Source organism: Chanos chanos, chromosome 1 (genome assembly GCF_902362185.1).
Source record: "Chanos chanos chromosome 1, fChaCha1.1, whole genome shotgun sequence".
NCBI classification, from domain to species: domain Eukaryota; kingdom Metazoa; phylum Chordata; class Actinopteri; order Gonorynchiformes; family Chanidae; genus Chanos; species Chanos chanos.
The window spans coordinates 54,682,303-54,708,433 of NC_044495.1; the positions used below are offsets into that span (position 1 = coordinate 54,682,303).

A 26,131-nucleotide genomic window follows, 5' to 3' on the forward strand; every position below is an offset into this window, starting at 1 on the left:
TCATTGAATAATAACATTAATTATCTTTCAAATTAATATTAAATTCCTACTCGTCTTACCACGTTGTTAACAATTTTTGACGTGATGGTTAACCAGATAAACCCGAGACATAGCTTATGGACAATCACCATTGCGCAGAATCAGCCATACAATCAAAATCATCATGGTCACCTCTAAAAGGTGGCTGGTTCATTCAAGGAGCTCAATGACATCAGGTGGCAAAAGTAAAAATAGAAGTACTCCTGCTAAAAAAAGTACCATAAGTAGAATTAAACTGACAACTGTTTCTGTAAATTGTAAATGAGTGACTATTTTGCTCTTACTTAGGTATTTTTTGGGACTGTATATACATACACATATATGTATACTGGTACTTTATACTGGTTAAAAAAACCCAAAACAAAACATTACCTCTGTTACAAAACATGGCTCTTTTCTGAAGCACTGTGCCATAAAGAGATTTTTTTGGGCTCTGTGAACCCAGTATGTATATTTACAGTATATGTATACTTGCTAGCACCCATTAGTAGTAGAGTGTGTTTCATTCTCACGGTCTATAATAGGTTTACCTTCTTCCTTTGTTATAACTAGGGGACCTTTGACGTGAGTGTAAAGCAACAGAGAATTTGGTGGCAAAATGGCTGCTGGAGGTCTTATGGTAAGGGTAACAGTCCAGCAACTAGATTGTTGTGTGTTTGAATCCATAGCTTGATAGCTTAGCAGCAGTGTTTCTGTGAGCAGGGAACTGAAGTCCAAGATTCCTGTAGAGGTGTGTGACATGTGACAGATTTTGCAACTGGCCCTGAATAAGAGCAGCTGTTAAAAACAAAACAACATATTTGAATAAAATCAGTAATACTAGGTCAATATTAAAAAGCCTATCTGCTTTTACTATCACAAAATTTATTATCACAGTGGATTCACCTGACCTGTTCTATATGTTGCTTCAGGTAAACAACTGCTGCAATGCAGACTGAAATTTTTCAATACTAACCTTCATATTAGAGTGCTCCACTCAAGTGTTAGCTGTTGTTTCCTTTGACGAGGAAGAATGTTCCAGTAAAAACTCCCAGCAGCCCAACAGTCAAACCCACTGCACAGAGTACAGTTGGACTGACACTGAGCTGCTCACTTCCTTCAATATCTGTATTTCACACACACACACACACACACACACACACACACACACACACACACACACAGTGTTTTTCTAAGCCAGAGTCAACCTGACTTCAACTCTTTCATATTGCATGTGCTTGAGGAATAAAAAAGAATAAATATATTCTAAGGGAAACGCATACACGTATGCAAATACAGCTGTTGTAGCATTAAAATATTTTGCTCGAACCACATTTGAAATAAATGGCAAGACTACACACACACACACACACACACACACACACACACACACACACATATATATATATATATATATATATATATATATATATTTTTTTTTTTTTTTTTCCTGCATGCTTGTTGCAGTTAAAAACAAGGCCAAAACGGTCATCTCACCCCACACTCTGGTTTGAGGTTGCTGAAGAGCCTTATGCTTCACAGTACAGCTGTATATGTCTCCCTCCATGGGAGAGATCTTGAGAGTAGAGAACATATTCATGGTGCCATCACTGTTTGGAAAATAGCGGCTAAGCGTGACTCTGTCTGTCACATTCTTCTCATTCCTTTTCCAGATCACCCTGACCGGAGGGGGGAAGAATCCAGTCACATGGCAGATGAGGGTGTTTTCCACACCCAGTCTCACATCATTTTTGGGGTAGATAGAACTTTGGGGAGGTTCTGCATGACATTCAAAGCAATCTTTTTAATTATTGAACTCATGTCAATTGATTCACAATAGGAGAGCTTTGAGACTTCCTCATCTTCACAAGGAATTTTGGGAATTCAGGATTTGACTTCTTATATCCTAAACCTATACTTACATAGTTTAACTTTAAACCCCATAATTTTTGCCCTAAGGGCACGAGCAGCCTTACTATATGACATGAAAAGTAGATCTGTATTTGTCTTACCCAGTGCCTCTGGTAGATCCTTATAGACCTGGTTGAGCAGTTTTTCTGTGTTTTTACAAATAGTCACTGATTTTACAGCAAAATTATAAAGACTTGGAAACTCAACTTGATCCACAAAATCAGGCAAAGTGTTGATATCCCTCTTGCTCTTGAAGTCTACATACACTACCCCCTCATTGTCATATATGTATGCCAATTCATCTGCATCCTCATCTGTGTCACTGCAGGCTTGAATCTGACCAAATTCATGAGTAGCTGAAAAACAGAAAAACACATTATGGTACAGAGTGCAATATAGATTGTATAATTATCTGCCATGCAGGAGGCTGTCTGTGGGATTTGTATGAGTTGCTGTACCTCGATATGACATATATCAAAATGCCTAGGACAAGAGGTAATGTAGGAGCAATTTTCTTTGTAATCTCTCAACAGTACCAAGCAACTGAGAATAGTGAGCAAATTTGTTCCCCTTGCATTTCTTGGATTCTGTTTATCCAAGACATTTGGGGACTACTATTAGATATGGCCTCATTAGGAGTAAGACTTAATGGTAGAACTGATATGTTTTATTTTATTTAAAGTAAACAAGGAGTCTGCATATTGAATATGATTTTGCAAAGCTTTACTTAGAATTTAGAATCTCTGTGATTGCACACACGCTGTGAGAAGTGAATAGTGAACTTAACCTCTGCATTTAACCCATCCTATACACACTGATAGTGAACACACACACACACACACACACACACACACACACACACCAGGACCATGAGCAGTGGGCAGCACGCCACCACGAGAAACAAACGGTTTATGTAGTTAAGGCAGTGCTGCTGTGCAGATGTGCCAAATAATAACTGTTTTATTACAAAGGACTATTACAGTACTGTTATGAAGGAGTAACTAAGAAAACCCTGCTTGCAGGTACACACATTTTTATTCTTTGCAAACCATGTCTTAGCCCTGTTCCCCAAACACACTGCTTAACAAATTACAATGTAATTTGTCCCATTTTAACTGCTTAAAAATAAGTTGGTGGATTTCATTCTTTCAGACCCTCTCAGCTCTGTCAGCTTGAGAGGAAATTCAGGTTTTGAAGAAGAACAGCAGTATGTTAAGAGTCACTTCAGGGTCACTCACTGTAAGGACCCAAGTGAGTGGAGACACTTTGGGTAAGTCTTTATTTCCTACACTACTATTCATGTAAATGTCTTCAGTCTCACCTTCCCCTTTAGGAGTTGAGCTATCTAGACTTTGTTGTATGTCAACTTTGCCTATTTCTTTTCCTTCCATCCCCCTTTTTTGTTTTCTACACTTAGAGGAATGAAATTTTGTGAGCTCTTTCCGTGTGGCCCATACACCACATGTGTGACATTGTTGCGTAGCACTGTTGGCATCTCTAACACACCTGGTTGTGCAACTTTGCTCTATGTTCTGATGAGGACAAGCAATGCATAACTACGTGACCCTTTGCTACCTATGTTCCAAAAGTAGCCTCCACTGCAAATTTGCAAATCTTTAGCATCCTTGTCAGCCTATTTCATAGCTTGTACAGTTTTTAAGGCCTTTTAAAATGTTAAATCCAGTCTTCAATTCTGTCCTTTTCAATCCTCACACTACACTATTTCTCAACATCTGTGTAAACATGCACCCGCGTCATTATAGCCTCGTGCTAACTTTCTTAGTCTAGCAGCACTTTAGCATTATTTATGTTTGATTTGAGTTAAACTTGAGTATCTCCAGAGTTTCACGAGTCTTTGGATTAAAATGAGCTTTCAGCAACTTCACAGCCTCCAGATAAGACTTGGAACCAAAAAGCTTTGCAGTAAACTGTATGTAGCTGCACCAATCCCACTGAAGGAGATAATTTTCCTTTTAACTGCATTCTCAGTTCCGTTTGTAAGGAAAAAAAAAAACAGCTAAACATTTCACAATATCCTCCTTATGTCTGAGTGTAGTCAAAAAGAACCAGCATTCATACCATAGCCATTTTGTCTTCCTTGTAGCAATGAGCTGGTCCAATTTTTAATTTTTTTATTTTTAATATTTATTTATTTATTTATTTTAGCTGAAACATGGCTTGAAATAATTTGATTAATGGCACTCTGTTTTGTTAAGACGCAACTACTAATGTGAGCTTCAAGACAGTAAATCCCATGCCAGTCATCATCTCTAGCATAGGTTGTGTCAGGTGTGGAAAAACCAGGTTGCAATAATGTACTGTCTTTATTAGAGGACAAAAAAACCCAGCAAAAACTCTAGGCCAGTGTATCTTACTCTCATTTTCATTACTTACATAACATCGACTGCTTAGACCTATCACCCTCTAAAGTCTGCATGGTGGCCAGTACACTATAAACAAATGGGTTTTAAACAAAACACTAAAAAAGTAAGGAAAGGTCATGATCATTGTTTGTGATTACTTAGTTGAAGGGTTGTCATACATCACTATGGAGAGTTTTTTGTTATTATGGTAACCAAATGATAAAAGTAGCTGAAGCTTGCAAACCAGATATGCAATTTCCCATTAACTGTAATACAGTTTTACATTTAGCGTTTTGGAGCCCCTTTTAATTTTGTGACCCTATCAAATGATCTAGTGTAGGTGACCCATCAGACTACCCTATAACATACAAAGGCATATATGTTTTTGGACTGTCTGTTTTAAAGAGATTTTAATAACGCCCTTAATTTAACTATTTATGCTCTGCCCTGATTTAGCTGCATAACTGGTTTTACAGAACTCACCAACCGGCCTAGGAATGCACTAGCTAATGAAATGATACACACTGAAATAAACAACTAAAGAAGACTGAAACTTTCGGCAACTTACTTAGGGTGCTGATGCACAGAACCGAAGAAAAGGTTAAAATGATGAGCCTCATCATATCAAACTGCTTCTTTTCTCTTGCAGTATAACATATAACAGGTGCACAGATTGACTTTGACAGGAAGGAAGTGTCCCTGAATGAGGAACACAAGAGTCACATTGTGACTCTTATTGAAACAGGTTTTGCTACACATGGCTTTTCAAAATAAGAGACTCGAAGTGCTTGACAGAGGCCAAATACTAAAGCTAAAAAATATTCCATGTGATAAGCTGAGCAAGTTTTTTTTTTTTCTGTCCAGACTTGAACCATAGTTGAAGTTTTTCAGCTGATAAAGACTAAAGGCTCAAATTTAATCAGTTTGGTGGTTTCCTCTCACAAAAAAGGCTTTCCTCCAATTCCTTTATTAAATTTTGAAAAAAAGTGTTATTTTAAATATGACATTCAGAGGTATCAGTTTCTATTGGAAAAGGGTATCCTTTGGATGAAGATTTCACCTATTCAATCCCCAAATATTATTTTAATAAAATTTAGATTTATTGTCCTGAAGGAAAGAACTGCACATTCTGTAGTATAAAATGCTATATACAGATGTAATTGTACCTTGCCTAACACATGCGTTTGAAAAAACAATAGTAAGCACAAATTATGTATTTTATTGTGTTTATTCAGTAATATAATGTAAGGATGCATAAATACATGCATGCTTTTTATTCAAACCTCTCTTGGAGAATTTTTCACATTTGAATACCTTGCAAAGCATTTTTAAGGTTATCGGTCTATTCTTACCACTCATCTGGACACAACAAAAGTTTTCTGACAAGTTCACAGAATTTCTTTTCAAGATTTTAACTGATTTTGTTTGGAACTGATGTCTGAATAACTGGTGATTTAAATATACACATAAATATATTTATAAATATATTTATAAATATACCCACGGGTCCTATAGCTACCCAGTTTACAATAACTCCTTTGATTTTCCTTAGTATGTGTTGGGGCCCACACATAAAACCAGTCACACCCTAGGCTTAGTCATTTCACATGGCCTAGACATCAGGGCGCTAAAAATACTGTAATCTTTGAACACTACTACATCTTTTTTCACATCATACTCTGTTACCATCATCAAACCCATTCTCTCACTCCCTCCCCTTACTCCCTTGTCCTGTAACACCTTAGCTGTGAAACTTAATTATTGAATGACTGGATGTATTAATGCTGTTGCCCCTTTGAAAATTAATTTGAAATGTAAAATTTAACTTGTCTCAGACAAGTTAAAGGCCCTCAGAAAACACATCTATCATTTTAAAATGAAAAGAGACCGCAGAAGAGCAGAAATTTCTGCAAAGGGAATTGAGATACCTACAGATCTACGTATTCTGTTTGGAAATGCTTAATATGGCAGTGAAGCTTGCCAGAAAATCCTTGTTCTCATGCCTGATTGAAAATCACTGAGACAACCAAAATTCAGTTTTTCCAGTATAGATTAAAAAAAACCTTCCCTTACACCTCTCCTCAGCTCTTCTCAAGTGAAACATGCAATGAATTTACTGTGTTCTTTAATGATACAATTGTGAAGATAAGAGAAAATAAAGTGAGCTCTGGTCCCCATAGAATAGCTACTCCCCCACCACCCAGTAGCGCAAAAAGCTCTCTGTTCACTTTTTCAGCAGCTGACCTTAAAACACTGACTGCATTTAAATCACTCCTAAAATCTTCTGTTGTGCTATACCCACGCTATATCCACTACCTTTTTGAACAAGCTCTGAGCTCATTAAGATCTGATGCCCTGACTATTGTTAATAAGTCACAACAACAAGGAATTTATCTTCACAGTGTTATGCCCAGCCTAGGGGTACCGAGCATAACAAAAGTGACCCCCCCTTTTCCTGTACCCAGTGATGACCCGTGCCCACGAATTATAATCCAAAAAGTGATTTATTTACAGAAGTGGTGGTAAAAAGCTTCGGGGGTGAGCGCGGCCAAAACAACAAACAAAACAATCTATATTTTACAAACTAAATAACCTACTTCCTGAAAATAAAAGAAAAGAAAATACAGAAACCTTCCCTGACTCCCTAATGAAAAACAGGAGAAAAGAAGATCCAACAAAAATGGCTTCACACCCCCTACCACTACCCGAACAGGTTAACACGAAATATATTTACAACTATTTTACAACAACGAAAATCACATACACACAAATAAAGTTTTACAAACGATACAACGGATCTTTCTCGAAAACACATACAACGAATCTTTCTGAAACAAATCACAACGAATTATCAAATCACAACGAACGGACACGGACAAAGTGGCCAGGACAAAACGAGAGGCGCCGGCATCTGGGTGGCGCGTCTTTTTAAAACTGGCGCCGTCAACCGCGGGCCAATCCTCGATCACCACCTGCGGAGTAAGACATTAAAGAGACAGAGAAACACACGAGGAAAACACGACAGGGGAGGAAACAGCACCACACACAGGCAAGGGGATAAAAACAACAGCACACAAAATAATACACGTTTATGACTCAAGGTCATAACAACAGTCTTAAACCTTTTTTAGGCCTTTGCTCAAGAAAAGAAATCTTGACCCCCCTGTGCTGAGTAATTCTTGACCAATCTCTAATTTTTCCTTTTCTCTGCAAAATACTTGAGAGGGTAGTGTCTATCTAGCTTAGTCACTGTCTCAGCACAGATAATCATGACCTCCCTGGTTCAGACATCCATTATAAAAGGGTCAGATAATTTAAGTGGCATGAGCATAGGGAAACCTGCAGATGGCACCGAAGTCACGCTAATCTGAGCTTGTGAATACACCACAAAACAGTATTTTCACTAAATCTGTTTCTCCCATGACTAATTCAATAATTCTTTGGTCAAATATCCAGTCATTGACAAGGAGAATCAAATGTTTAATAACACCGTGTTTTCATGGGGCTTAGTTCACCGGACAAAAATAAATGTGAACATCACTGTATTTGTCTAAGCATATCTGAACTAATTTATAATATATGCAAGTGGCTGTGTGGGCAGCTGTGGTCTAGAGGTTTGAGAATTGGGCTCATGACCCAAGGGTTGCTGGTTCAATTCCCAGGACCAACATCCATGGCTGTGTGCCCTTGGGCAAGGCACTTAACCCCAATTGCCCTCTGGGCTCACTGCTGATCCCTACCAGTGTGTGTTGAATGCAGAGGACAAGTTCACAGAGATTTACATTTACATACCGTAGATTGGGCTACATTATTTTGAATATAATTAACTAAGAGATTGACTCAGGCTTAGAAGAAGATTGCCTATGACCAAGTAAAGCAAGACTATTCAATAACAAATTCAAATGGAACACATTTTAAAATCAGACCTTGAAAATGGGCCAGAAATGTTTGGCTGACAAGCAGGTGTTGACTTTGCTTCACAGCACCATTAACATCTTCCCAGCCAGGCAGTGACAGTGAAATATCCCACTGCTGTTAAACTATACATGGAATGTGGCCCTTGTCCAATCAACTTACTTTACTGAAACTACCATACAACTGATAAATAACAACAACAACAACAACAACAACAACAGCAACAATAACAATAACAATATCGACAACAACAACAACAATACTACTACTACTACTACTACTAAAAAACATATGATTTAAATTTGACTTAAATTTGACAGTTCCATCTTGGACACTGGAGGTCGCAGTGGGGCTGGATTTGGCCTGCAGACCTAAAATAAAGTAAGGCAGAAGGCCGTGCAGAGGGTGATAGAAACAGTAAACAGTGTGATTAATATACATAATAAACTATGGAGTATTTCACTGAATAGCCTATATTGTATTGTACTGAAAAAACAAACAAACAAACAAACAAACAAAAAAGAAAGAAAACGAGATGTAAAATTTAGGCCATAATGCATCTTGATTCTTTTTTAAACAGTGAATCCTGCAGAGGGAGCTCAAGAGCTGTGCTTTGTTCTCAAACTTGATATACTTCCGAGCAACTGTTAAAGACAGAAGTCCAGCACAATAATATAATTGTGAAAAATGTTTAACATACTGCAACAAAATGCAGCTTCACTAGATATTTAATATGTATCAACAGATAATATATTTCTAGACTGTAAACAAAGAATGCACATACAGATTGTGCAGTGTAAGGCAGTAGTATCATTGTCCTTGTCCATTTAACCCCAATATAACCTGTGTACTTTGGAGTTATCTAAACACATCAGACCATCAGAATGTTTCCTAACCTCAGAAATGTCTGGCCAGTTTGGAAAAGTCCCTTCTATAAAACCAGCCAATTGCAGCAGCAGAACACTCTTACATCATCAGTAAGCAGGCAAAACATAATTTCATATCCAAGGCCTTAGTACTAGTTTGGGTTCAAGACTGTGTGTTTTTTTTTAATTTTCTTTCTTTCTGTCTTTATTTATTTAGCTAGTTTTTACCAGATTCACCAAATACATGAATAGATAAAAGATCAACATCAGAGCAACATTAGCTAAATACACTATAACTTAATATGTTAATTACTGATTCTACAGTGTGTGTCACAGATTATCTCAGGCTGTGTTTAGTGTGCTTGCATGGAGTAAGCCCTGTAGAGGGGGCTATTAGTGCTACCTGCCTTTGATGAGACAGTTACTTATATCATAACTTGATAAACGGGGCCTAAGTTGTTCAACATATATTTCCAAGACATTTTTTCAAAAAATAATTTGCTTTATTTCTGTACGAGATGTTTATAATACAGAAAATATTACAATACAAATTTAAACAAGACACAATGCTGGAGTATTACCATATGGACACTTCCTATAAAAAAATCAGATGAGCTGTGAAACATTTAAGGATACTGAATTCTTATGCATGACTGTCATTATGAAGATCAAATCTATACTTGCTGGATATTTAGTATAGCAATGAAACATTTGAGTATGAATGTTTAAACAATACAAACAAATACATTGTAGACTTAAAGGTTATTTATATTTTTGTATATCATGATTCTTAAAAATAATTGTCATTTATAGAAGCAAACTTGTAATTATGCTGAGACAAAAATGCCTTTTAGGAAAAGAAATTGCACTGTGCATTTGCAAGAGACAACTACACCTAAATATCTATATTCCACAGTGGTGTGTGTGTTTGGATGCAACGATTATAAAGAAATTTCAAAGTAAGCCTGTCCCCACAGGGACAATCACACTTGTGCACATAATGAGTTTAGGAACAATTTGATTCATGTGAAGTAACTGTAACTGTACTGAAAGAGGTATCAAAGAACCTGAGAGGCTTCTTCTTCTGCAAGGACAATGACAGAGTTGGCATATTTTGAGCATTTAACATCAGGCAAATATTAAAAAATGAAAGGGTGGACAGGGGTCTGGGCTAGAGTTAGGGTTAAGAGGAGGACGACTGTGTATGAGACCAGCTATGGTACACCAGCAACGTGGCTTGGCTTGGATTGGATTGGGTTGGGTTGGGTTAGGTTGCAATTTGCAATACTGTCACCTGGAAATACACAACAGAAAGGCAAGATTTTGAAAAAAAAAAAAAAAAAAACCTGAAAAGAAAGGCTATTTGCACAAACAGAAAACTAGGCTAATCAACACAAGATGGGTGGATGGGAAAATTAACGAAAGAGTCGATCGGGTCAGTGATTAGTAGACAGACAGTACAGAATGCTGAACTTTGGAACCAATGGGGAAAGTGACGAGATTGTTAAACAAGTCAAAATGACTGATTAGCTGTCACCATAACAGGTTGCTTTGCATATACACCTTTAAAAGAGAGGTAAATCTTTCAGAAGGCCACGAATCACCAAAGCCTTTGATCTCTTTATAAATTGTTGAGCAGTGCCACACACAACCACAAACCACTTTGGAAAAGTTCGGACACATTTCATGTGATCTTTATGAAACTTCAGGGAGGATGTGATCTGGATTGTGTGCCTCAGGTGGAAGTAAAACAGTAAAAAAGGGGAATGAAGCTGCTATCATCAGCACAATTATGGGTTAATACTCCTGTCGCTGTCCTTGGCCATGAAAATAAAGAAGAACTAGAGTTTGTCCCCGGGCGCTTCACGCGCTGTATACTGCTCTTAGTGTGTATATACGATGGGTTAAGCACAGAGAACAAATTTCCCCACAAGGATCAATAAAGTAATTCTTCTGTGCTTAATAATTAACTCCAGGTCACATTTTGATCATGGTGCATACAAAGAGCGACTTTAAAGAAGCTAAAAAAAGTAAACAGCATATAATAAAGTCAGGACTTTTAAGGCTCAGAAGGAAATTTATCTCAGATCTACACAGTCAGCTGCATATACAAACATAAAGGTACAATTTTACCTCACTGGGTCACCAGTGGAGCACCAGTGATGTTGATTAGCTTGACTGAAGCCTATTACAGTATTTAGTCTAAAATTATGGGCCTACATAACAGTGTGTATTCTCACTATGGATTCATTTGATTAAACAGATACATTCCCGAGCATGTGATGCAGGGAATTTCCTCTTTAAATATATCCGTGAGAGCAACCATGAGAATGTCGGCATTTTGCTCAAAACAAAGCCTGAGACTAGTGTGGAAAAGTCCCTTCTCTGCCAGAGTAATTTTCTCCTAACCAGCCAATGACAGTAGAAGAACTTGCTTACACCATTAGTATCCAGGCAAAAATAAAATCTCATAATCACCTCAGGATCACTTTTGGGTCAGGATATTTCAAAAAAGGACAAATTAGAATAAAATCAATAACATTACACTAGTTTGCTACAACTTAATAAAGTAATAAGTCATGATGTGAACTATGGATAGTATTATTTTATGTTTAGTTCACTTGCATGTAATATGCCCTGTAGAGGGGGCAGTAAGTGCAGCCTGTTTCTGGTAAGCCAGAAATAACTCTTATGTCATGAGAGACTGAGTCTGAGGTGTGTAGAATATATTTCTGAGCCATTTTGAATTGTCATATAAATACAATTATGGGTTGATTTAGCAAATACTTTGTTTCAGGAGTACCTTGATCGTACTTCATACTGTAAGACCCCTACAAAAAGTCTGACCAATGTTTAACATTTTGCAGCTCTGTTTGAATAGATATTTAATATGCATCAATAAATAAGGAATTTTTAGAAATTAGGTAAAGGATTCTGAGCTGAGGTTTAACTCAGTGGCCACAGTGATCTTGATTAGTATCATTCAAACCCATTATAGTCTTTACTCAAAAATTTTGGACCTATATAAGAGTGTGTATGCTTACTATAAATCCATTTCAGTAAACAGATATTTTCTAAAGTTTGTGATGAAGGGTATTGTTTCTGCTTATCTGAACACATCAGGCCATTAGAATGTTGTTAGAGTTGATGATGTCAGAATTTTGAACAGAACAAAGCCTCAGACTAGTTTGACAAAGTCCCGTGTTCTCCGGAATAATTTTCCCAAGTCAGCCAATGGTAGAAGAGGAACTCTGTTACAACATCAGTAACCAGGGAAAATATAACTTCATATGCAGTTCTGAACCAGAGGTAATCACTTCAGGATCACTTCTGTCTCAGAACTTTCTAAAAGAGATAAACAAGAGTTAAAAAATAATATTAGACTGGTGTGCTACGACTTAATATATTAATTATTCAATTTATGGTGTTTATCACAGATAATATCATTTTATGTTTACTCCATTTGTGTGTAACAGGCTCTGTAGAGAGGGCTGTAAGTGCTCCATGATGTAGTGTATGAAACCCTCTGACAGGTGAGAGACCCAGCTGTTATATGACACTTAACTTTGTTTTACTGACCGGACTGCAGACAGAAGGTCCTGCAAAGGGTGATAAAAGCAATAAACGTGGTAAAAAAATTAAGTTATTATGTAGATAATAACCTTTGGAGTACTCTACAGAATCCAGCACAATAATATAATTGTGAGCAAAGTTTAACATACTGCAGCAAAATGCAGCTTCACTAGAAATATTATGTATTACAATTTCTATAAATTTATAGAAAGTAATCAAAGAATACACATAAAGAAATTGTAGTGCAGTGTAGTGCAGTAGCACCAAGTGTCACATGTCCTTCATTAGTTTCATTAAACCCCAATATAGCCTGTAGTTTACAATTATCTATACATGTCCCACCATCAGATTGTTTCCAAACATCAGAAATGTCCATCCAGTTTGGAAAAGTTCCTTCTCTAAATCCAGCCAAATGTAGAGGAGGAACACTGTTACATCATCAGTTACCAGGCAGGACATACTTCACATACAGAACATCAAAACCGCTTTTGGTTCAGGATTTTTAAAAATATATTCATTTATTTATAACCAGCTTTACCGAGTAAATAAATAAATAAACGACTAAAAAAAACATTACTAGCTAAGTACACTACATTTTAATACATTAATTGCTGAATGTACAGTGTATGCTTGATAGACATTTAGTACAGTCAATAAATGTTTCAGAATGAGTGTTTAAGAAATACAAACAAAAGCAATGTAAACTGAAAAGTTATGTATATTTTTCTGTATAATAATTCTTATAAAGAATGATCGTTTATAGAGGCAAACTTGTAATTACGCTAAAGCTAAAATGCTGTTTAGAAAAAGAAATCATACTTTACATTTGCAGTGGACAACAATAGCTAAATATTTATATTCCACGGTGGTGTGTGTGTCTGGTTTCAATGTTATAACAGCTAATTTTGCACTTGAAGTAACATTTGAATGTTTGCTGTGCATTCTGAGAGATTTGAGAATAATCCTGTCCCCACAGACATAGTCACACTTGTGCACATTCTGAGGAACAATTTGGTTCATGTGAAGTAACTGTAATTGTACTGAAAGAGGTATCAAAGAACCTGAGAGGCTTCTTCTTCTACAAGGACAATGACAGAGTTGGCATTTTTTGAGCATTTAATATCAGGCAAATATTAAAAAATGAAAGGGTGGACAGGGGTCTGGGCTAGAGTTAGGGTTAAGAGGAGGACGACTGTGTATGAGACCAGCTATGGTACACCAGCAACGTGGCTTGGCTTGGATTGGATTGGGTTGGGTTGGGTTAGGTTGCAATTTGCAATACTGTCACCTGGAAATACACAACAGAAAGGCAAGATTTTGAAAAAAAAAAAAACCTGAAAAGAAGGTCTATTTACACAAACAGAACACTAGGTAAATCAACACAAAATGGATGGATGGGAAAATTAATGAAATAGTTGATCAGGTCAGTGATTAGTAGACAGACAGTACAGAATGCTGAACTTTGGAACCAATGGGGAAAGTGACGAGATTGTTAAACAAGTCAAAATGACTGATCAGCTGTCACCATAACAGGTTGCTTTGCATATACACCTTTAAAAGAGAGGTAAATCTTTCAGAAGGCCACGAATCACCACAGCCTTTGATCTCTTTATAAATTGTTGAGTAGTGCCACACACAACCACAAACCACTTTGGAAAAGTTCGGACACATTTCATGTGATCTTTATGAAACTTCAGGGAGGATGTGATCTGGACTGTGTGCCTCAGGTGGAAGTAAAACAGTAAAAAAAGGGGAATGAAGCTGCTATCATCAGCACAATTATTTCATTACAAATAAATGTCACTTTAACCAACAGAAAACATCAAGTGAGAAATCACTTTATAAAATGCCTGACTCCTGAAATGGCAACTGAAATCATGATTCGGGCTCCACGGTGGCCCAGTGGTTGGCACTGTTGCCTCACAGCAAGAGGGTACTGGGTCCAAATCCCGGTCATCCCAGGTCCTTTGTGTGTGGAGTTTGCATGTTCTCCCCGTGTCTGTGTGGATTTCCACCGGGTGCTCCAGTTTCCTCCCATTATCAAAGACATGCATGTTAGGGTTAATACTCCTGTCGCTGTCCTTGGCCATGAAAAAAAAATAGAACTAGAGTTTGTCCCCGGGCGCTTCACACGCTGTATACTGCTCCTAGTGTGTATATACGATGGGTTAAGCACAGAGAACAAATTTCCCCACAAGGATCAATAAAGTAATTCTTCTGTGCTTAATAATTAACTCCAGGTCACATTTTGATCATTGTGCATATACAAAGAGCGACTTTAAAGAAGCTAAAAAAAGTAAACAGCATATAATATAGTGAGGACTTTTAAGGTTCAGAAGGAAATTTATCTCAGATCTACACAGTCATCTGTAGAAACAGCATATACAAACATAAAGGTACAATTTTACCTCACCGGGTCAAGCATATACATCATAGAAACTTGTTTAATAAACAGACAACCAAACAGAAAAAAACAAAAACAAAACAAAACAGAAGAAGAACCTAAAGAAACTTGATGTAAGATAAAGCAGGGACACATTACAACTTGATTCTGCGTTCTGTAGACACAGTTAAAGATAAAAAGTAACTTGACTATGCAACGTGAAAAGATTTTTCATTATCACTTTTAGAAGAAACCTGACAGAATGTGGCGGTTTTTCTAGCGAGGTTGTGCTACACCTCAAGAAAACTGTTAAAGGCTGAAGGCTGTTGAATCAGTTTCCTTTTATGGATCAATGAATCATAGATCTCAATGAATCATAGACACTAGAGAAAGCATGGATATGAATGGAAATTGATAAATTTAACCCAAAAGCACCATTGATCTTCATCAGTTTCATAAAAGCCCATTATGGCTTTTAGTCTAAAATTATGGGCCTACATAACAGTGTGTATTCTCACTATGAATTCATTTGATTAAACAGATACATTCTCAAGCATGTGATGCAGGGAATTTCCTCTTAATCTAACTATATCTGTGAGAACAACCATGAGAATGTTGTTAGACCTGATGATGCTGGCATTTTGCTCAAAACAAAGCTAAGCCTCAGACTAGTTTGGAAAAGTCCCTTCTTCTGCTAGAGTAATTTCCTCATAGCCAGCCAATGACAGAAGAAGAACAAGTTTACAGCATCAGTAACCAGGCAAAAATAAAATCTCATAATCACCTCAGGATCACTTTTGGTTCAGGATATTTCAAAAAAGGGCAAATAAGAATAAAATCAATAACATTAGACTAGTTTGCTACAACGTAATAAATAATAACTCATGATGTGAACTATGGATAGTATTATTTTATGTTTAGTTCACTTGCATGTAGTATGCCCTGTAGAGGGGGCAGTAAGTACAGTCTGTTTCTGGTAAGCCAGAGATAACTCTTATGTCATGAGAAACTGAGTCTGAGGTGTGTAGAATATATTTCTGAGCCATTTTGACCTGTCAGATGAATACAGTCATGGGTTGATTTAGCAAATATTTTGTTTCAAGACATGGATAAAGCTTGTAATTTGAAAGCCAGGGCTCTCGATTAAACTTTGGGGGCAGTGAACCCCAATCTTTATGTCACATTGTTACTGTTTATGTTAATCCTGTTCATGAAACAAAACTAATGTTGTGTTTGGGCTGTCATGTGAGAGAGAGTGTATCTTTTTAGTGAAGTCCAAACTGAATATCTTGCGAAAGCTGTGCGATTCAATTGGGTGTAGGTAACAGGGCACTGTTCTTTCATATTTAGACCACTGTAGAGGGTGCTAGAGACATTACACATTGAGATCATCATGAAAACGGTGAATCTTAACAGTGTCAACCTCACAGATTTTGATTATTCATTTCCCAAGCTTCCTTAAAACAACTGTGTCAAAGCAATATTGGTGCCATCAATTAGCCTCATGGAGAAAATAAAGCTTCCAAAATCCTTGTCCAGTTGCAACAATTATTGAGCTAGCACAAAGCTTTATGCAATTAAAGGTTTTTCATGTATGTAATATAAGTAGGCAAAGTAACAAAATCTACAATGGAAACAACATTTGCAAGTTTATTGAGCAGTATATGGAATCTGAAAGTAATTCTGTGCCCATAAACATGACCAGACCTGCACTGACGTAATATATCATTATTTTGATCTCATGCTCCATAGCGTAGCTAAGAAAAACCTTAAGCAGCCAACACAAAGTTGAAGGCAGTCAAACTTTCATCACAGGTGTCTTTTACAAAGATATTTCATATTACACTAAATCAAACTAGTAAATCCCAAACTATGATAGATGTTTCACTTATGTTTGCAGTCTGTGTGGGCCGAGATTTATCAAACCGATGAAATCCTTACGATGACCAGCTAATAAATACTTGGTAGACTGCAATTCCATACTAACTGTGGCAGAATTCTTTTTCCAGATTTGAAGCAGTTTTGAGCAAATTCATTTTTAAAGCTGTGTTTGGAAAATGACGGAGACAGCTCGATTTTGACTGACCAACTGTCACCATAATATAGATTGTTTACATCTAGGTCTTCAGAAGACAGGCAAATCTTCCATGGGACACAAATCTTGGCATCAGCAATACCTTGGGATTATTCATAATTTGTTGAGCAATGCCACAACTAGAAAACATGTCTCGACAGTCAAACCACTTTGGAAACTTCCCCTCTGCTGTGCAACTATCGGTGGCCAATGAGAATGATAGATTATGTTTACAGTATCAGTAACCAAGGAAAGTCTCATTTGACACAACAATCACTATTCCTGCGAACATATCTCTCTGAATAATGTAGCGTTTGAAAATATAAGCCTGTTTCAATTAAAATAAGATGCTTTTAAATATCCATAAAAGTAGAAGCATTCAGGAATATTGTAAGATTTTAATTTCAGTGTGTTTACAGTGTACTGATGAAGGAATGTATGTGCACTTCATGTGAACTTAAAAAAAAAACCCAAAGGAATCTGATGTAGTATCTTGATCATACTGCATACAGTAAGACCCACATAAAAAGTTAAAGGCAGTGTGACTATGCAATGTGAAGGGAATATAATATGAGAGGAAACACGACAAAACAATAGCTGTGATTTTCTGTGCTGTGCTACACCTTGAAATGACTGTTAAAAACTGAAGGCTGTGAATAATTTAGAGAGTAAGCACAGAATACAGAATTGATGTAAAACTCAGTGGCCACAGTCATCTTGGTTAGTTTCATTTTAACACACTGTAGTCATCTCTCAGAAATGATGGACCTGTACGACAATATGTATGCTTACTATAAATCCATTTCATTAAACAGATATTTTCTAAAGTAAGTGATGCAGGGTATTGTTTCTGCTTATCTGAACACATCAGGCCATAAGAATTTTGTTAGAGTCGATGATGTCAGAATTTTCACCCAAAACAAAGTCTCAGACCAGTTTGACAGAGTTCTATCTTCTAAAGAATAATTTTCCAAAAACAGCCAATGACAGAGGAGGAACTCTGTTACAGCATCAGTAGCCAGGGAACATTTAACTTCTTACTCAGAATGTAATCACTTCAGGATCTCCTCTGGTTCAGAACTTTTAAAAAAAAGTTAAAAAGAGTTAAAAAAAATAATATTAGACTTGTGTGCTGCAACTTACTATATGAATTATTCAATTTATGGTGTTTATCATAGCTAATATAATTTGGGGTTTACTGTACTTGTGTTTACCAGGTCCTGTAGAGAGAGCTGTAAGTGCTCCATGATGTAGACTCTTATAGCTGAGAGACCCAGCTGTTATATGACATTTAAAACTTTGTTTTACTGACTGGACTAGAGACAGAAGCTCGTGCAAAGTGTGATAAAAGCAATAAACAGTGTGATTAAAAATTAAAGTTATTATATACATAATGATTTATCGAGTGCACTACAGAATCCAGTACAGTAACATAATTATGAGGTGATACACATATCGATGCATTGCCAACGATCCGAAACATTAAAGATACATATGAAGCAACTACTAATGCAATACGATATGATTAACCCCTGTTGTGATGCAATGTGATTCAACAAAGTTTGATTCAAAACAATGCTATTCAACGTGATGCAATGCAATGCAAAAGAATGTGATGTTATGCAATTGAACATGGTACAGATAGTTTGATTTTATGTCTTTGGTTCTTCTTAAGTAGACAGCAAATTGTTTCTCTAGAACTGCAAGTCAGTAAGCATCTCATTTATGCTATTTCTTTTTTACTTCAAAAAAACAGTTGACCCCCTCACAAACAGGCCTTTTCCCGGCCGAGAGACTTGGCGAGAATTGGCTGCTGACAGCAGTGAAGGTGAGAGAGTGCCCTTGAGAAACAGTTTAGAGAGGAGGTTATTATTGGTCACATTTCTAAATAATGAAGGCCTAGGGCCTCTAATAATAATTATACATAAATAAATCAGATTTTACAGATGCAAAGATGTTTCGTGCTTTTCACGCGAGACTTGGCCAAGAGACTTGACAAGAATTGGATACTGACAGCAGTGGATATGAGAGAGCGCACTTGAGAAACAGTATTAGTGACAAATTATTGGTCACATTTCTAAGTAACAAAGGCCTATGGCCTCTACTAGTAATTATATAAATAAATCAGATTTTACAGATGCAATGATGTTAGAAACAATGCATCCCGAGTTCATCCCAAATTGTATCTGGTGCACACTTTTTTAGTGGGGGCAATCGCATCGTGAACTTTTACGCCGGTGCACCGATGTGAATCAGTGAATCTTACCATCCCTACTACAGACAGAAGGCCCTGTAAAGGGTGATAAAAGCAATAAACACTGTGATTAAAAAGTTGAAGCTATAATATACATTATAATCTATGGAGTACTCCATAGAATCCGGTACAGTAACACAATTGTGAGCAAAGTTTAATATACTGCAACAAAATGCAGCTTCACAAGATATAATATGTATAATAATTTCTATACATTTCTTGAAAGTAAATAAAGAATTCACGTGAAGACATTTTACAGTGTAATGCAGTAGCACAAGATGTCACATGTCGTTCATTAGTTTCATTAAACCCCAGTGCAGCCTGTAGTTTAGAATTATCTAAACATGTCAGACCATCAGACTGTTTCCTTACCAGAAATGTCTGCCCAGTCTGCCTAGATCAAAATAAGTGGATAGGAAAATGAACTAAACAAGTGATCAGGTCAGTGATTAGTGGACAGACAACACAGAATGCTGAATGTTGGAACCAATGGGGGAAGGCGGTGAGATTGTTGAACAGGTTAAATGTTCCTTCACTGAACAGTGGTCAACATAACAGGTTGTTTTGCATATACACCTTTAAAAGAGAGGTGATTCCTTCAGAAGGTCACAACCCACTGTGGCCACTGATCTTTTCATTAATTCATAAACCCAACCACAAACCCCTTTGGAAAAGTTTGGACACATTTCATGTGATCCTTATGAAACTTTAGAGAGGATGTGATCTGGATTGTGTGCCTCAAGTGGAAGTAAAACAATAAAAAAGGAGAATGATGCCGCTATCATCAGCACAATTATTTCATTACAATTAAAAGTCACTTTAACCAAGGAAAACACGAACTGAGAAACCGCTTTATAAAATGACTGACTCCTAAGATGGCAGCTAAAACATGATCTGGGCTTAATTAACTCCAGGTCTCACCTTGATCACAATGCATACACAGAGCCCTTTTATATAGTGAGATGTCACGAGATGAAATAAAAGCAAGATAAAATAAACTGATAAAGATTAGAACGAAATTGATCTCAGACCTACATAATCAGCTGTAGAAACAGCATATGCAAAAATAAAGGTTCAATTTTACCTCACCTGGTCAAACATATACATCTTTGAAACATGTTCAATAAACAGACAACCATACAGAATAAAACAAAGAAACTTGATGTGAGATGAACGAAGGCCACATTACATCTTGATTCTCCATTCTGCATACGCTGAGACCTGTAGAGAAAGTTAAAGATGAAAAGTAGTGTGACTATGAAACATGAGAAGATTTTTTATTATCACTTTTAGAAGAAATCTGACAGAGTGCAACGGTTTTTCTAGCAAGGTTGTGTTACACCTCAAGACAGCTATTTAAGACTGAAGGCTGTTGAGTCAGCATCTTTTTTCATGGATCAATAGATAATATATTTCAGACGCTAGAGAAAGAATACATATGAAGAAACGAATCATTTTAATTCACGAGCACCAGTGATGTTGATTAGTTTGATTGAAGCCTATTATAGTATTTAGTCAAAAATTATGGGCCTACATGTGTATTCTCACTATGGATTCATTTGATTAAACAGATACGTTCCCAAGCATGTGATGCAGGGAATTTCCTCTTAATCTAAATATATCCGTGAGAATAACCATGAGAATGAAAACAAAGCTAAGCCTCAGACTAGTTTGGAAAAGTTCCTTCTTCTGTGGAGTAATTTCCTCCTAGCCAGCCAATGACAGAAGAAGAACACACTTACAGCATCAGTCACCAGGCAAAAATAAAATTTTATATCAAGGGCATAATCACTTCAGGATCACATCTGGTTCAGGATATTTCAAAAAAGGACAAATAAGAATAAAATCAATAACATTAGACTAGTTTGCTACAATTTAATAAAGTAATAAGTCATGATGTGAACTATGGATAGTATTATTTTATGTTTAGTTCACTTGCATGTAGTATGCCCTGTAGAGGGGGCAGTAAGTGCAGCCTGTTTCTGGTAAGCCAGAAATAACTCTTATGTCATGAGAGACTGAGTCTGAGGTGTGTAGAATATATTTCTGAGCCATTTTGAATTGTCATATAAATACAGTCATGGGTAGATTTAGCAAATATTTTGTTTCAAGATATGGATATAGCTTGTGACATGAAAACCGGGGCTCTCGATTCAGCTTTGGGTGCAGTGAACCCCAATGTTTATGTCACATTGTTACTGTTTATGTTAATCCTGTTCATGAAACAAAACTAATGTAGTGTTTGTGCTGTCATGTGAGAGAAAGTGTATGTTTTTAGCAAAGTCTGAACCGAATATCTTGTGAAAGCTGTGCGATTCAACTGGGTGTAGGTAACAGGTCACTGTTCTTTCATATTTAGACCACTATAGAGGGTGTTGGAGACAATACACATTGAGATCATCATGAAAACGGTGAATCTTAACAGTGTCAACCTCACAGATTTTGATTATTCATTTCCCAAGCTTCCTTAAAACAGCTGTGTCAAAGCAATATGGATGCCATCAATTAGCCTCATGGAGAAAATAAAGCTTCCAAAATCCTTGTCCAGTTGCAACAATTATTGAGCTAGCACAAAGCTTTATGCAATTAAAGGTTTTTCATGTATGTAATTTAAGTAGGCAAAGTAACAAAGTCTACAATGGAAACAACATTTGCAAATTTGTTGAGCAGTATATGGAATCTGAAAGTAATTTTGTGCCCATAAACATGACCAGACCTGCACTGACGTAATATATCATTATTTTGGTCTCATGCTCCATAGCATAGCTAATAAAAACCTTAAGCAGCCAACACAAAGTTGAAGGCAGTCAAACTTTCATCACAGGTGTATTTTACAAAGATATTTCATATTACATTAAATCAAACTAGTAAATCCCAAACTATAACAGATGTTTCACTTATGTTTGCAGTCTGTGTTGGCCGAGATTTATCAAACCGATGAAATCCTTATGATGACCAGCTAATAAATACTTGGTAGACTGCAATTCCATACTAACTGTGGCAGAATTCTTTTTCCAGATTTGAAGCAGTTTAGAGCAAATTCATTTTTAAAGCTGTGTTTGAGAATGACGGAGACAGCTCGATTTTGACTGACCAACTGTCACCATAATATAGACTGTTTACATCTAGGTCTTCAGAAGAAAGGCAAATCTTCCATGGGACACAAATCTTGGCATCAGCAATACCTTGGGATTATTCATAATTTGTTGCGCAATGCCACAACTAGAGAACATGTCTCGACAGTCAAACCACTTTGGAAACTTCCCCTCTGCTGTGCAACTATCGGTGGCCAATGAGAATGATAGATTATGGTTACAGTATCAGTAACCAAGGAAAGTCTCATTTGACACAACAATCACTAACATATCTCTCTGAATAATGTAGCGTTTGAAAATATAAGCCTGTTTCAATTAAAATAAGATGCTTTTAAATATCCATAAAAGTAGAAGCATTCAGGAATATTGTAAGATTTTAATTTCAGTGTGTTTACAGTGTACTGATGAAGGAATGTATGTGCACTTCATGTGAACTTAAAAAAAAAACCCAAAGGAATCTGATGTAGTATCTTGATCATACTGCATACAGTAAGACCCACATAAAAAGTTAAAGGCAGTGTGACTATGCAATGTGAAGGGAATATAATATGAGAGGAAACACGACAAAACAATAGCTGTGATTTTCTGTGCTGTGCTACACCTTGAAATGACTGTTAAAAACTGAAGGCTGTAAGTAATTTAGAGAGTAAGCACAGAATACAGAATTGACGTAAAACTCAGTGGCCACAGTCATCTTGGTTAGTTTCATTTTAACACACTGTAGTCATCTCTCAGAAATGATGGACCTGTACGACAATATGTATGCTTACTATAAATCCATTTCATTAAACAGATATTTTCTCAAGTGTGTGATGCAGGGTATTGTTTCTGCTTATCTGAACACATCAGGCCATAAGACTGTTGTTAGAGTCGATGATGTCAGAATTTTCACCCAAAACAGAGTCTCAGACCAGTTTGACAAAGTTCCATCTTCTACAGAATAATTTTCCCAAATCAGCCAATGACAGAAGAGGAACTCTGTTACAGCATGAGTAGCCAGGGAACATTTAACTTCTTACTCAGAATGTAATCACTTCAGGATCTCCTCTGGTTCAGAACTTTAAAAAAAAAGGATAAAAAGAGTTAAAAAATAATATTAGACTTATGTGCTTCAACTTACTATATGAATTATTCAATTTATGGTGTTTATTATAGCTAATATAATTTTGGGTTTACTGTACTTGTGTTTAGCAGGTCCTGTAGAGGGGGCTGTAAGTGCTCCATGATGTAGACTCTTACAGCTGGGACCAACCTGTTATATGACACTTAAAACTTTGTTTTACTGACTGGACTAGAGACAGAAGCTCCTGCAAAGTGTGATAAAAGCAATAAACAGTGTGATTAAACTTTAAAGTTATTATATACATATTAATTTATCGAGTGCACTACAGAATCCGGTACAATAATATAATTATGAGGTGATACACATCTTGACGCATTACCAATGATCCGAGACATTAAAGATATATATGAAGCAACTACTAATGTGATACAATACTGTTGTGATGCAGTTTGATTCAAAACAATGCTATTCAACGCGATGCAATGCAATGCAAAAGAATGTGATGTTATGCAATTCAATATGGTGCAGATAGTTTGATTTTATTTATTTGGGTCTTCGTAAGAAGACAGCAAATATTTTCCCTAGTACTGCAACTCAGTAAGCATCTCATTTATGCTACTTCAATTTTACTTAAAAAAAAAAAACACTTGACCCTTTCACAAACAAGCCTTCTCCTGCAAAACTTGGCCGAGAGGCTTGGCGAGAATTGGCTACTGACAGCAGTGAAGATGAGAGTGCCCTTGAGAAACAGTTTAGAGAGGAGGAATCAATCTAAATATAAAATAATTGGTCACAAATTATTGGTCACATTTCTAAATAATGAAGGCCTAGGGCCTCTAATAATAATTATACATAAATAAATCAGATTTTACAGATGCAAAGATGTTTCGTGCTTTTCACGAGAGACTTGGCCAAGAGACTTGACAAGAATTGGACACTGACAGCAGTGGAATTGAGCGAGCGCACTTGAGAAACAGTATTAGTCACAAATTATTGGTCACATTTCTAAGTAACAAAGGCCTATGGCCTCTACTAGTAATTATATAAATAAATCAGATTTTACAGATGCAGTGATGTTAGAAATGATGCATCCCGAGTTCATCCCAAATTGTATCTGGTGCACACTTTTTCAGTGGGGGCATTCACATCGTGAGCTTTTATGCCGGTACACCGATGTGAATCAGTGAATCTTACCATCCCTACTACAGACAGAAGGCCCTGCAAAGGGTGATAAAAGCATTAAACACTGTGATTAAAAAGTGGAAGTTATAATATACATTATAATCTATGGAGTACTCCACAGAATCTGGTACAGTAACATAATTGTGAGCAAAGTTTAACATACTGCAACAAAATGCAGCTTCACTAGATATAATATGTATAATAATTTCTATACATTTCTTGAAAGTAAATAAAGAATTCACGTGAAGAAATTTTGCAGTGTAATGCAGTAGCATGAGGTGGAACATGTCCTTCATTAGCTTCATTAAACCCCAGTGCAGCCTGTAGTTTAGAATTATCTTAACATGTCTGACCATCAGGCAGACATTTCTCCTTACCAGAAATGTCTGCCCAGTCTGCCTAGATCAAAATAAGTGGATAGGAAAATGAAATAAATAGGTGATCAGGTCGGTGATTAGTAGACAGACAACACAGAATGCTGAATGTTGGAACCAGTGGGGGAAGGTGGCGAGATTTTTAAACAGGTTAAGTGTTTCTTCACTGAATAGTAGTCAGCATAACATGTTGTTCTGCATATACACCTTAAAAGAAAGGTGAATCTTTCAGAAGGTCACAACCCACTGTGGCCACTGATCCTTTCATTAATTCATAAACCCAACCACAAACCACTTTGGACACACTTCATGTGATCCTTATGAAACTTCAGAGAGGATGTGATCTGGATTGTGTGCCTCAAGTGAAAGTAAAACAATAAAAAAGGAGAATGATGCTGCTATCATCAACACAATTATTTCATTACAATTATAAGTCACTTTAACCAAGGAAAACATGAACTGAGAAACTGCTTTATAAAATGACTGACTCCTAGGATGGCAGCTAAAACATGATCTGGGCTTAATTAACTCAAGGTCTCACCTTGATCACAATGCATACACAGAGCCCTTTTTTTATAGTGAGATGTCATGAGATTGAAATAAAAACAAGATAAAATAAACTGATAACGATTAGAACGAAATTGATCTCAGACCTACATAAATGTTCAGTTTTACCTCACCTGGTCAAACATATACATCGTAGAAATATGTATAATAAACAGACAACCATACAGAATAAAACAAAGAAACTTGATGTGAGATGAACGAAGGCCACATTACATCTTGATTCTGCATTCTGCATACGCTGAGACCTATAGAGAAAGTTAAAGATGAAAAGTAGTGTGACTATGAAAAATGAGAAGATTTTTTATTATCACTTTTAGAAGAAATCTGACAGAGTGCAACGATTTTTCTAGCAAGGTTGTGCTACACCTCAAGACAGCTATTTAAGACTAAAGGCTGTTGAGTCAGCATCTTTTTTCATGGATCAATGGATAATATATTTCAGACGCTAGAGAAAGAATACATATGAAGAAACAGATAATTGTAACTCACGAGC

At 36.6% G+C, this 26,131-nt stretch overlaps 1 protein-coding gene across 1 annotated transcript; it reads right to left on the reverse strand.

Annotated features, from left to right (window-relative positions):
• Positions 1–1,022: 1,022 nt before the first annotated feature.
• LOC115805050 (H-2 class II histocompatibility antigen, A-U alpha chain-like) lies at positions 1,023–25,769 on the reverse strand. Its single transcript, XM_030765538.1, has 5 exons — positions 25,752–25,769; positions 7,153–7,264; positions 2,031–2,285; positions 1,516–1,797; positions 1,023–1,144 (listed from the first exon to the last, which is right to left on the reverse strand). Exons 1-5 carry the CDS (start codon positions 25,767–25,769, stop codon positions 1,023–1,025), a joined length of 789 nt encoding a protein of 262 aa, XP_030621398.1.
• Between the last annotated feature and the right edge of the window lie 362 nt (positions 25,770–26,131).

What these genes read in the sequence shown, in the direction of transcription:
- LOC115805050 (XM_030765538.1), bottom strand. An exon ending in TTTGTCCGTGTCCGTTCGTT is followed by an intron (nt 2,286 to 7,152) that starts GTGATTTGATAA and finishes TCTGTTTTTCAG; the next exon opens with CTACTCATGAATTTGGTCAG. An exon ending in ACCTCAAACCAGAGTGTGGG is followed by an intron (nt 1,145 to 1,515) that starts GTGAGATGACCG and finishes TGTGAAATACAG; the next exon opens with ATATTGAAGGAAGTGAGCAG.